The 12,733-nt window shown below is 47.9% G+C and overlaps 1 protein-coding gene across 2 annotated transcripts in view; it reads left to right on the top strand.

Annotated features, from left to right (window-relative positions):
• ZNF304 (zinc finger protein 304) overlaps positions 1 to 12,733 on the top strand; it is a 95,189-nt gene that overhangs the window by 5,901 nt on the left and 76,555 nt on the right. The window contains exons 4-8 of one of the 2 annotated variants that reach the window (XM_081512172.1): positions 74 to 219; positions 4,081 to 4,278; positions 6,165 to 6,291; positions 6,760 to 6,822; positions 8,075 to 9,884. In XM_081512172.1, the coding sequence (XP_081368298.1) occupies positions 4,246 to 4,278; positions 6,165 to 6,291; positions 6,760 to 6,822; positions 8,075 to 9,884 (2,033 nt within the window). In that variant the 5' untranslated portion in view covers positions 74 to 219; positions 4,081 to 4,245. Of the gene's footprint in view, positions 1 to 73; positions 220 to 4,080; positions 4,279 to 6,164; positions 6,292 to 6,759; positions 6,823 to 8,074; positions 10,945 to 12,733 lie in introns of those variants that run through there. The other variant, XM_081512173.1, reaches the window with a different exon arrangement.

The following is a 12,733-nucleotide window of genomic DNA, read 5'->3' as shown; positions in this document are numbered from 1 at the left end:
CAAGGAAAAGCCCTGGACTCTTTCTCCTGATGCACTTTCCCCTCTGTAAAAGGGTTCTCCTCTTGCTGTGCAGGTCCTTGCTTGGTGGCGCGCCATTGTTGCAGGCTCCAAATCACAATTCTCAGTTGATCCTGTGTAAGCCCCTCTTTGCTGGAGAAATAGCTGGCAGTCTTCGTTTTAGGGGAACAGTGTTCAACAGGAAAAACCCAGAGTTCAGAGGTGAGTGTCAGACCGGCTGCCTGATCCCCAGGGCCCCCTGACCTCTACTGTCCCCCTTCCAATCACAGCCTTTCCGTGGCATGTAATTTGAACCTGAGATACAGATAGAAATCAGCCCACACGCTGAATTCTAGGCAGAGGGAACCTCCTGCGCAGCGATGGGGAGTGGGGCACACGGTGATCCTGAGGCACGTGAGAAATTGAAAGTTCAGTGTAGGGAGTTCTGAGGGTAGGGTCTGGGCATGGAGGTGGCCCACCTGAGGGGCTTGTCAGTGGGGTCTCCCAGAGAAGGTGAATTCTGAGTTGGGACAAGCCTAGGGCACATATACTCCTGCAGGGATCCTGTTCTAGGAGTGCCCAGCTGTTTGCGGAGCCCACGTGGCACTCACAGACTCCCTTAGGGTGACGAGGCTAGTGCAGAGCAGGAGACGTGGGTCCAGCATGGACGCCTTGTCATGGGCACCCAGAGGCAGGCACATGCAGGGCACACTCAGAGAGGTCATCGGACTTACAGAGACTAGCAGGAGACTACAACACCATCACACATAGGGCTCCACAAAAATGAATCTGCAGACGTGCAATTTGGACACATATGCGGGATACAAAATCCTATGCAGATCGCAGATGTACACACAGATACCCACCAGGACACAGAATAGAGAGGATATATTTACACTGACCAAAGACACACACACTCATGAAAACAGGCATAGGACACCCAGATACGTGTGTTCACAAGTCCCATACATACCATGAACGGTGCTCACAGGGACGTGCATGGAAAACACAGATGCATCCAGTGGCACAAAGATACGTACATGCAGACACGGGGCACTGGTGTTCGGAAGAAGTATGGAAACATCCAGAGAAAAACTCCTGGACACACAGAGGCTACACAGGAGAACACAAGGACAGCAGGAACAGGTACACTGAGGGCACATGGAGAGATGCAAAGGTAGACACCTTTGTACAGCCACGCTGGCAGATGCAGGTGTGCAAATGACTGTAATGAATAGGTGGAACCATTCAGAGACACACACAACAGCTCATTTGCTCACATACACACACGTTTACATGGGCATTCCCAAATGCAGATAATCAGATGCATACACGTGGAATGCGATGATAAACATTTAACTCTGCTCTTAAGAAAAAAGTGCATATAGATTATGTAAGTTGATTACAAATTTTATTGATACAAAGGGTGTGACATGCTTCCGAGGTGCCGCACTGGTAAAAATCCGTTTGCCAGGGCAGGAAATGCAAGAGACGTGGGTTCGATCCCTGGGTTGGGAAGATTCCCCAGAGCAGGAAATGGCACCCCACTCCAGTATTCTTGCCTAGAGAATTTCTTGGACAGAGGAGCCTGGAGGGCTATAGTCCGTGGGGTCACAAAGAGTCCCAGCACATCCCAGTCATGCTCAGACACGACTGAGCAGTTGCTCACAATGCAGTTTACAAATGGTAATGATACATCCAATGGTTTCTGTTGCAAATTCCACAAGCCAATTAATTCTTACACAGTGCTTTCATTAATTTCAATTTTAACTCTTATGTGTCAAGATTAAATTTCAACATATGTATAATTAGAAATAAGCAAATCCAATTCCAAGCATGTACCCATTTAAAATGAGGACATTTTTTTCTCCAAGATAAATATACGTGAAAGTTTACAACAAGTTTATTGATAACAGCCAAGAGTTGAAACAACCAACCCAACCATCAATGGGAACATGCTTAAATTATGATCTGGTCACATGAGTGAGGATGTAAGAGTGTAGAATGTAGATGAATAATAAAGATGGGCATCTGGTGATCTAATCAATATTTTGTGCTAGAAAACTGGCTACTTGTTCTCCAATGCTCTTTTCTCCTCTCGACACCCAGGAGGATAGGCATGTCCCACCACCTTCCCTAACTTAACTTGGAAGGATGCAAATAAATTTTGGCCAATGGAAATGGGCTGGAGTGATTGTGAAAAATGTTTCTTCAATTTATCTTCTCATTTATACTCCTTCCTGGGGTACCTCTGTGGACCTCAATAGTTCCAGTTGTCACACCGCCCCAGGAATTATTACTCCAGTGGGAGCTGTAGCTCCAGGTGATGGAAAGATGCTATCTTGAAGAGGACCATATTCCATGACCTTGAGCCACTAGACATCAGGCTGGGTCATCTCACGATCATACAGTAGTACCAGCTCTGCCTGTTGAGGGTTATTGTGGACGGCAGGAGGAGCCTGAGTTTGTTCTTCTGAATTAGGCATGAGTGATTCTTATGTCATCTTACACGGTGAACCATGATACGAAACTATGTTAACTCCACTGCCCATTTACATCTAATAGAAATTACTCTTGATGCTTCTACGTTTTGAATCATATGGTCTGTAGACATGCATGTTTGACAATAGATGTAGTAATTTATGACAACTGCCTGCATTTATTGTTTTAAAAAATAGAATGAGCCTACAGGTATACAGCTGTGATCTATGCAAAATGTTTGCCATTACCTATAATGCTACTTGGTGAGTCAAGACTGATTGTATTTATATTTTGAAAAATATGATCAGTGATTCTGCAAAGAGGAGCCTCCGACATCCTCGTCTAGCTGTATGTGTAAGAAAATGTGGTCATGATGAATAGTAACAGTAACAGCTTGTGTGTGTTCAGCACCAGGTCTTGTCTCACTTCCCATTTGGAAGGTATTTTCCCACTTTACTTGCTGTAGTTGGGGCAGGGAGGTGGTCATGACTTTCAATTCCCACGCCCAGGGTTTCTGTGTCAGAAAGTGTAGGTTGGATCCCAGAATGTGCTTTTTGAGCAAGTTCAGAAGGGATGCTGAGCCCGTTTTGGATATCAGCGAATAGCAGGAACATTTCATGTTTCTACATGAAGACTGCACAAGAGAGGGATATCGATCTTCAATTTATCTTTTTTTTTTTTTTGGCCGTGCGAATAACTTGGGGTTCGTAGTTCCGGACTAGGGATCAAACGTTGTGGAAGGGCAGAGTCCTAACCCACTGGGCCACCAGAGATTTCCCTTCCATCATTCAATTTAAATCTCAGTCCCCCAAACTCCCAAGAGGTGAGGCAGCTCTCCCAGGATGAAAGAATGCTCCACCTGCTGGAGACGTCGGAGGACGCCGCTTTCCTACACGTCATCACAGAAATCTGGGCGTGTCGCCTTTATGAGGAGGTCTGGCACTTCCTGGATGGCTCAGATGGCAACGCAGGAGACTCGGGTTCAATCCCTGGGTCAGGAAGATTCCCTAGAGGAGGGACTGTCAACCCACTCCAGTATCCTTGCCTGGAGAACTCCATGGACAGAGGAGCCTGGGGGGCTACAGGCCACGGGTCAGAAAGAGTCAGACACGACTGAGCAGCTAACACCTTCTGGTACTTCAGGACGTAATTTTTCTCGCACCTTTCTCTCTCCACCTGCCTCCGCGCAGCTGTCGGGGATAACCTGAAATCGGCCCTTTCCCTGGTTAGATGTGGGCTACAGACTCCTTCACCCAGATGTCTGTCCTGCGGCGCATCCGCTGCGCGCCGGGGGCAGCCCAGAAGATGCGCGTTTCCGCCTGCCTTTTCAGAGGCGGGACTTCCGGCGTCACGGTCGTGACGTATTTTGCGGGCGCCGGCACTGTCTACAGTGGCTGCGGAGCCTGCGAGTCGGCCTGGGGTTCGCTTTCCGTGCGACTCTTGGGAAGCGAATAGGAAAAGACGGTAGTAAGGTTGGGGCCTCCATCCGCGTCGTTACTACGATCCATGGTCGCCGCCGAGGGACTGGCCGCCTAGCGCGGAGCAGGGGGCGGGGGCTGCACTCCTCCCCAGGCCTTCGCGCTCGCTCTCCGTGTTCGTTAGCTTCCGGAGGCGGCACCCGGAGCCCGTGCGCCGTTTTGACCAGGAGGAAACCAAGGCTCGGAGCTCGAGCGTCGTCCAGAGCCCACCGCACCCAGGGGGTGTGCGGGTCCCGCTGCTCCGGCTCCAGTCGCTAGCTTCTCGACCTGGTTCTGCTCACAGGACCCCATGGCGGCTGCGGCGCTTATGAACTGGGCTCAGGTGAGTGGAGGGTCCCTCAAGCCCTCCCGACTCAGGTGTGGGGGATGGTGTATTCTCAGGCTTTCCGAACTTGGCCTTCGTCGCTCCCTTCTCTTGAGTAAGAAGGCGGTGAAGGGCGGTCATGGACGGTGAATACGTGGGGAGGACCCCGTTCCCAGTGTTGACGGGATGAGGTGCGAAATGGTTTCCAGGGCTTAGGAGCCCCAACACTTAGAAGTAAGGATGAATTAGCCATGTTCTGGAAACGGCAGGTCTCTGCGACTGTGTGTGCTGAAAACAGAGACCAGGCAGTCAGGAGTCGGACTGGAATGGCAGCCTGGGGAGCTGGAGCTCTGTTCTGACGGTGAGGGGAACGACGGAAGGATTATAACAGAGAATGGAGGTGATCTCACGTCGATGTTAACAGGCTCCCTCTGGTATCACAGTGGAAAGAGTGGGGAAGCCTGAGGGTGGGACTTGAGACCAGGAGGGAGTCGACTGCTATAGCCCAAGTGTGTTGATTGTGGGTGACTAGAGTGTGGCTGTGGACGTTAGAGAAGTGTGTGAATTTTGTATGTTTTTAAAGAAGGGCCGATGGAGGTTTTCTGATGAGATGTATTGATGTTCTGGGACTCTTCACCTGTCCCTCCCTCTGCGCTTGAGTCTAGGGGCCTGGGCCTTAAAGGAGGGGTCCTTTCTAGCCCAGCACCCTGAATCTAAGCCAAGAGTTATATGAAGAGGTTCCTGCTTTGGGCAGCCAGTAGGAGGAAGACTGGATGGGTGTATTAGACTCAGGAACATCTTATGCAAACGCTTAGAGGTAAGATTGAGTTGGGAGTCCTTCAGGAGACACGGTCTTAGTTCTGTCTGTTGGGAAAAGGGTCAGGAGTCGTGCAAGAATGGCAGGCTGAGGAGCCGGGCTTCTGCTTTGAAGGTGATGAAAGACACGGGCTTCCCAGATGCCTCAGTGGCAGAGCTGGGCTTCTGCTTTGAAGGTGATGGAAGACATGGGTTTCCCAGATGCCTCAGTGGTAAAGAGTCTGCCTGCAGTGTAGAAGACGCGAGACACGGGTTGAATCCCTGGGTCGGGAAGATCCCCTGGAGGAGGGAATGGCAACCCATTCCAGTAGTCCTGCCTGGGAAATCCCATAGACAGAGGAACCGGGCGGGCTGCAGTCTTTAGGGTCCCAAAGAGGCAGACTCGACTAAGTGACTGAACGTGTAGCATGCACAAAAGACATGGAAGATTTGGAGCAGAAGAGAGATGCGCTGAATCAGATCTTAACAGGCTCCCTCTGGCTACAGTCTGGTTGAGAATGGAGTGTGGGCATTAGGGAGGAGGCTACTGCAGTGGTCCACAGAAGTGTTGATGGTGGCAAAGAAAGTCACAACTGGGCACTGAGGACTGGGTGTCTTGTTGGCACTGGGGTGGCAGTGCTGCCTGTCAAACACAAAGGAGTTCTTCCTGGATGCTGTGTGCAGAGTGGCTTCAGGGGTGGGGCGTGCCTTGGAGGTGTGGACTGGAAAGTTTTCAGTCTTAATGGAGGGGGACCCCAGATATGAGGAAGGTGTGGTTCAGAGTGATGTACATGGTGGGAGGAGCATGCACTGATGCCCTTAAAGTTGTTTCTGGGAGGCATGGTCAGGAGGATGCCAATGGGAGAGGGTTTGGTGCCCTTCTTGCTGGACCCGTGGCTTCCATAGTCTTGTCTGCCCACCTGCCTAATTTTGCTCTGGGCTGCACACGGTGATAAGAGGGACAGGAGAGGGCAGGCGGGAGTGGTGTCACAGCCGAGTATCGCCTCCGACTGGGGAGGCTGGGGAGCAGGGGAGCCAGGGCGCGGGAGGTGAGTGGGGGGCCTGGGGAGTCCTGTTGTCTGAGGGCTCAGCTGTCCCCATCGTGGCAGGGCGGTGTGACCTTCGAGGATGTGTTCGTGTACTTCTCCCGGGAGGAGTGGGAGCTGCTGGAGGAAGCTCAGAGACTCCTGTACCGTGATGTGATGCTGGAGAACTTCGCACACGTGGCCACCTTGGGTAAGTCCCCGTTTCAGTTATCTAGTGGTACATGTCAAACTACTCCAAAAGTAAGTGACATAAAACAATAAAAAGGCCTTATGTAAGTTTCAGCGTGTCAGGAACTCGTCACAGCTTTACCTGGTGCCTTTGGCTCAGGGTCTCTCATGAAGCTTCAGTCAAGCTCCCAGCCAAACCGTTCTCATCTGAAGGCCATTCTCGGGAGGATCTTACTCACAAACTTACTCATGTTTTGTGTTTCCAAGAGGTCATTTCTTGTGGCTTGTTGGACTGTAAGCGTTAGTTCCTTGCTGGCTATCGGTAAGAGGCCCCCTGGCTTCCTTATCACCGTAGCCTTTCTGTAGCGCATCTCACCGCAGGGAAGGAGCCTTCTCTCTGAGCAGAGAGAATGTCCAGGACAGTAGCTGGTCTTTTTCTAACCTGACCTGGAAACAGTGATCCCATCATTTTTTCCTGTTCTGTTCTTAGAAATGGATCAGTCAGTGCAGCCTCCATCGAGGGAAGTGGCTCACGCGAGGGCAGGAACACCAGGTGACAGGTCTTCCCGGACCATCGAAGAGGCTGCCTGCACAGGCCCACACGCCTGCTGCAGTGTCCTTGGGTTTGGTTTTTCCCTGGTGCCTGGGGGCAGTTCTTCCTGTCCTGCCAAATTAGGGGCTGTTCTCTCTCCCGTCTTGGTTCCCAGGGTAGGGGCTGTGGATGGGCCCTGGTGGTGTCCCCTCCCTGAGCAGTCCCAACACCTGCTGCCCAAAGCCTTTCTGGATAAGGTTAGGAATTCAGGGCTCCTGCTGACGTTGTTGGGGACGGACTGTGCCAGGAGTTATAGGTGCTGACGTAGTCACTGCTTGTGGAGGGCACAGGGGTGTCCGGGCAAGTCGTCCTTTGGGTTTTTGTTTTTTAACATTTTCTCTTCTTTGTGGGATGAGTCTTTCTGGGCCTTTCATTTGCCCTGCTTTTTTTTTTTTTTAATTGGAGTAGGGCTGATCCAGAACGTTGTTATTTTCTCCCCCCCTTTTTTTCCCCACAACTTCCACCTTCCAGATCCCATGTAGTTGCCCAGTGGCAGAGAGGCAGAAAGCGCTGGGTGCCTGTGGGTGGACCTGACTCCAGCCACACTGAGAGGCCAGAGAGAGCCTAGCACTGCCACACAGGAACTGAGAGAACCATCTGGGGGCAGGGTTCACTTTGTACCGTCAGCCTGTTCACCAGTGTTTTCTTGCCAAGGCCCTTAGCAGTACCTCACTTCTCCCTTTCCTCACCATTCATTGCACTTGGCGTTTCTCCTCTGTCTTCCTTCCCTTGGCTGTTTTCCCACCTCTCTGGCCTCTGTCACTCATTCTCCTCAGCTTACTCCGAAGTGCTCTGTAACACTGGCTGCTTTAACATGTCACAAGTTGTGCACGTATCTGTACGTAGTCCAGAAGAGCCAGCTACTTACTTGCAATCAGATTTTCCTGAGCCTGGACACAGCCTTCTGCACTAGGCTCACCTGACCCCAAAAGCCAAGGCCCTGCTGAAACCCTTTGTAGAGGAGTGAGTTGGAGACCTCACCTCTGCTTCCAGTACTGGCCACCATCATTGTGTCTGTACCCATCACTGGACGTCCTCTATACCTTCCAAGGCCCAGGACTGACCATGAGTCCTTCCTTACCCTGATCCTGGCCCCTTCATCCTGCAAAAGCCCAAGGACTCTCATTGGTGTGTCACACACACACAGAGGTGATGGTCTTGCTGTTTCCCACCAAAGCCAGCAGGTCCTTCACTGGCATTTCTTTGCTTTCAGGTTGTTGGTGTGAAGCAGACAATGAGGAGGCCCCTTCTGAGCAGAGCGTTTGTGTAGAAGGAGCGTCAGAGGTCAGGACTCCTGGGTCCTCTCCACTTATCCAGAAAGTCTATCTGTGTGAGAGAGATGACCCGCTCTTGAAAGACATTTTCCACCTGGCTCAACGCCAGGGTTCATGCCCTGCACAGAGCCTGGACACACGTGACCCCTGTGGGCGAGGATTCCTGTTGAGTGAAAACTTTCATCAGCACCAGAAACCACATTGTGGGAACGATCCCGTCCAGGGGGTTGGTGATGAGGCCTCGCGCGTGAAGAGCTGTGCCGTCCACGAGTTAGGGAGACCCTTTACTTGCAGGGGGAAGGGAATGGATGTGCTGGAGAGCTCTAGCCTCTTCCAGAACCAGAGCACTCACAGTGGACTGAGTCCACGCAGAACAGCTGAGTTTGTGGAATCATTTGCACACAAGTCCAATCTCAGGCGACACCAGGGACATGGTGATAAACTGATGCTTTTCAGTTGCACTGATGATGAGATAGCCTTCATGAACGCCTTCACTCTCCTCAACAGCCAGGTGACTCCGGCGGTTGAAGCGCGATCCTTTAGGTGCCTACCTTGTGGAAATCTCTCCAAGGAGAAATCCACTCTTAGGCATCACAGAAAACTTCATGGTGGGGAAACATCACATGTGTGTAAGGAGTGTGGAGAGGCCTTCATTCACCTGTCTCACCTAAAAACTCACCAGAAATTTCACACTGGCAAAAGACAATACATGTGCAGTGAATGTGGAAAGGCCTTCAGCCGCAAAGACACACTTGTGCAGCATCAGAGAGTTCACACTGGAGAAAGGTCTTATGACTGCACCGAATGTGGAAAAGCCTACAGCAGAAGCTCTCACCTCGTTCAACACCAGAGAATTCACACTGGAGAAAGGCCTTATAAGTGCAGTGAATGTGGGAAGGCCTTCAGTCGTAAAGACACACTTGTGCAGCACCAGAGATTTCACACTGGGGAAAGGCCTTACGAGTGCAGTGAATGTGGAAAATTCTTTAGCCAAAGCTCTCACCTTATTGAGCACTGGAGAATTCACACTGGGGCGAGGCCTTATGAGTGCATTGAATGTGGAAAATTCTTTAGCCATAACTCCAGCCTCATTAAACATAGGAGAGTCCACACAGGAGCAAAGTCTTATGTGTGCGGCAAATGTGGGAAGGCTTTTGGCTGCAAAGACACACTTGTTCAGCACCAGATAATTCACACTGGCGCACGGCCTTTTGAGTGCAGTGAGTGTGGAAAGGCCTTTAGCCGTAAAGATACACTTGTGCAGCACCGGAAAATCCACACTGGAGAAAGGCCTTATGAGTGCAATGACTGTGGGAAATTCTTTAGCCATAGCTCCAACCTCATTGTGCACCAGAGAATTCACACTGGAGCGAAGCCTTATGAATGCAGTGAATGTGGGAAATGCTTTAGCCACAATTCCAGCCTCATTCTACACCAGAGAGTTCACAGTGGAGCAAGGCCTTATGTGTGTAGTGAATGCGGAAAAGCCTACATTAGTAGCTCCCACCTTGTTCAACACAAGAAAGTTCACACTGGAGCGAGACCTTATGAGTGCAGTGAATGCGGGAAATTCTTTAGCCGCAACTCTAGCCTCATTCTACACCAGAGAGTTCACACTGGAGAAAAGCCTTACGTGTGCAGTGAATGTGGGAAGGCCTATAGCAGAAGCTCCCATCTTGTTCGGCACCAGAAAGCTCACCCTGGAGAGGAACCTCATGAATGCAACAGTTTTGGTGACCCTTTAGCTGCGTCTGTTACACTTGTTTAACGCCCAGAAACTTCACACTGGAGAAGGCCTTATGAATGCAATCAGTGTGCTCTGTCCTTGTTCAAGATTATAGGACTCACACCAGCAAAGGTGGAAATCATCGTTGGTACAGAGACACTGAGATAATGGAGTGGGGATGACTGAGGCTTGTGAGAGGATGGGTGTCTGTTCTTAAGGTGGCGTCTCTCTATGTCCCTGCGATTTTGGCTCTATGGCTTGAAAGTATACAGAAATTCTCAGGGCCTTCACACCTCTGAGTCTCCTGTGGCCAACACACTGACTCAGTAAATAAAGGTTTGTGGATTCCTGTACCTCCCTGGGCTGTTGATGTTCTGGCCATCACTGCACAGGCAGGAACCCCAGCAGTGACAGAAGAGAGATCCAAGGCTCGGGCTCTCTGACCAGCCAGCATTCCTAGTGACTAAGGACGTGGACTTCATTGCTCTGCCGTTTTTGCTGATCCTGAGGCAGGGCTTATGCTCCTAAATTGTGTGGAGAGGGATATGGTAGAACCAGAACAGTTGGCAGATGGGACTTTCCAAGAGGAATGGTAAATGTGGATATTTATGGGGAATATTTAGTTCTTAACATCTTTGTTGAGGTATGGTGACGTGAAATAAATGGCATGTATGTAAAGTGTAAAACGTTTTATGTTTCAGCATGTGTATATACTGATGAGACCATATATCAAGATAATGGAGATATCCGACACAGCCAGGAGATTCCTTGGGTCCCCTTATAATCCTTTCCTCCTTGTCCTTTCTAACCCCCCTTTCCCACAATTCACAAGTAGTAGCAAGCATATTCTAGAATTTCATCTAAACAGAATTATATACTTTACGCAGAGTGGGGACTCCGGCACTTTTCACCAACCATAACTTTTTTGACGTTAAGCCATATTATTGCATGTATCAGTTATTCATTTGTTGAGTACTATTCCATTGTATGGATATACTACAATTGTTCTTTTATCCATTCACCTGTTACTGGATGTTTGGGTTATTTCTGGTTTGGCTGTTACCAATAAAGCAGCTGTGGAGATTTGTGTATTAGTTATCATTGAATTATATTCCATTGTATGGATGTACCACAGTCTGCTTATCCATTCACTGACTGAAGAACATCTTGATTGCTTCCAAGTTTTGGCATTTATGAATGAACCAGCACTATACATTGTGTGTAAATGGACGTAAGTATTCAGTTCATTTGGGTTCAAGCCAAGGAGTATGATTTGCTGGGTAATAGTAAGAATATGTTCTCTCTTTAACTTTTTCATTTGTTTGGCTGTGCTGTGTCTTCATTGTCATACACAGGCTTTCTCTACTTGTGGCAAGTAGAGGCTACTCTTTTTGTTGTGTGCGGTGTCCCACTTAGGTGGCTTCTCCTGTTGCAGAGCACAGGCTCTAGGCTTGTGGGCTTCAGTAGTTGCAGCACAGTCTCAGTAGTTGTGCACAGGCCTAGGTGTTCAGTGGGATTCTTCCCAGACCAAGTACTGAACCCGTGTCCCCCACATTGCCATGCAAATGCTTAACCACTAGACCACCAGGGAAGTCCAGTTAAGAGTATGTTTAGTTTTGTAAGACACTGTGTTCCAAAATGGCTGCAAAAAATCATTTTGCATTCCCGGTAGCAATAGATAAGAATTCTGTTACTCTGTGTCTTCGTCAGCATTTGGTGGTGTCAGTGTTTTGGATTTTTGCCAGATAGGTGTGTAGTAATAGCATGTTGTTGCTGCTCTAACTGCAATTCTGTAATGACTTATGACGAGTATCTTTTCATATTCTTTTAAAACAGTGTCTTTTGCTTTCAGAGCAGAAATTTTAAATTTTCGTCAAGTCCAAGATACTCAGTTTTTCTTTAATGGATTGTGCTTTTGGTATTGTAGCTAAAAACTCCTTGCCATACCTAAAGGTCTTCATTATCTCCTGTTTTATCTTCTAGATGTTCTGTAGTTTTGTATTTAGGTTTATTATCCATTTTCCGAAAATATTTGTGAAAAGTGGAAGATTCGTGTCTCGATCACTTTTTTAAACCCTATTTTTTGAAAAGACTATCCTTTCTCCATTCCTTAGCCTTTGCTCACTTTTTAAAGATCACTTGACTATATTAGTGTTAATGTATTTCTAGACCCACTGTTCCAGTTCTTTCCATTTATTGTGATAATCATCATATGGCTGTGGGGGCTTTTTTCTTGTGTCTTATTTATATGGTATATTTCATTAATTGATATTCAAATGTTAAACCAACCTTGTATTTCCTAGGACATATCCCACTGGATCATGTTGTATATCAGTAAAAACTACTTAGTATATTTCTATATAAATTCTTTGTGTCAGAATTGATAATTGGTATCTGTCTAGGAATTTGTCCATTTTAACTAAATTGTCTCATTTGAGAGGATTAGGATTGTTTATAATATTCCTTTATGATTTTAATTTCTGTAGGATCAATAGTGTCTTCACTCCTGATTTTGTTACCTTGTCATTTTTTTTTGTCAGCCAACCTAGAGTTTTGTCAATTTTGTTGATCTTTTGAAAGAAAGAGTTTTTTTTCCATTGATTTCTAAAAAAATTTTTTTTTCTGTGTTCTGTTTCAATGTTTTGTTCTAATCTTTTTTATTTCCTTTTCTAATGCTTGCCTTGTGACTAGTTTTGTCTTATTTTCCAAGTTTTTTAACATGGAAGGTAGGTTACTGATATCATTCTTCTTTTGTAATAAACTTTAAAGCTTTATGTTTCCTTCTAATCATTTAATTTGGTTATATCACATCAATTTTTATATGTAGCATTTTAATTTTTATCTAGTTCAAAATATTTTTGTTTTTAAAATT

Source organism: Giraffa tippelskirchi, chromosome 7, assembly GCF_054371585.1.
Source record: "Giraffa tippelskirchi isolate mGirTip1 chromosome 7, T2T-mGirTip1v1.2.pri, whole genome shotgun sequence".
NCBI lineage: Eukaryota > Metazoa > Chordata > Mammalia > Artiodactyla > Giraffidae > Giraffa > Giraffa tippelskirchi.
The sequence above is the reverse complement of the archived record's forward strand: the minus strand, read 5'-3'. Positions and strand labels throughout refer to the sequence as shown.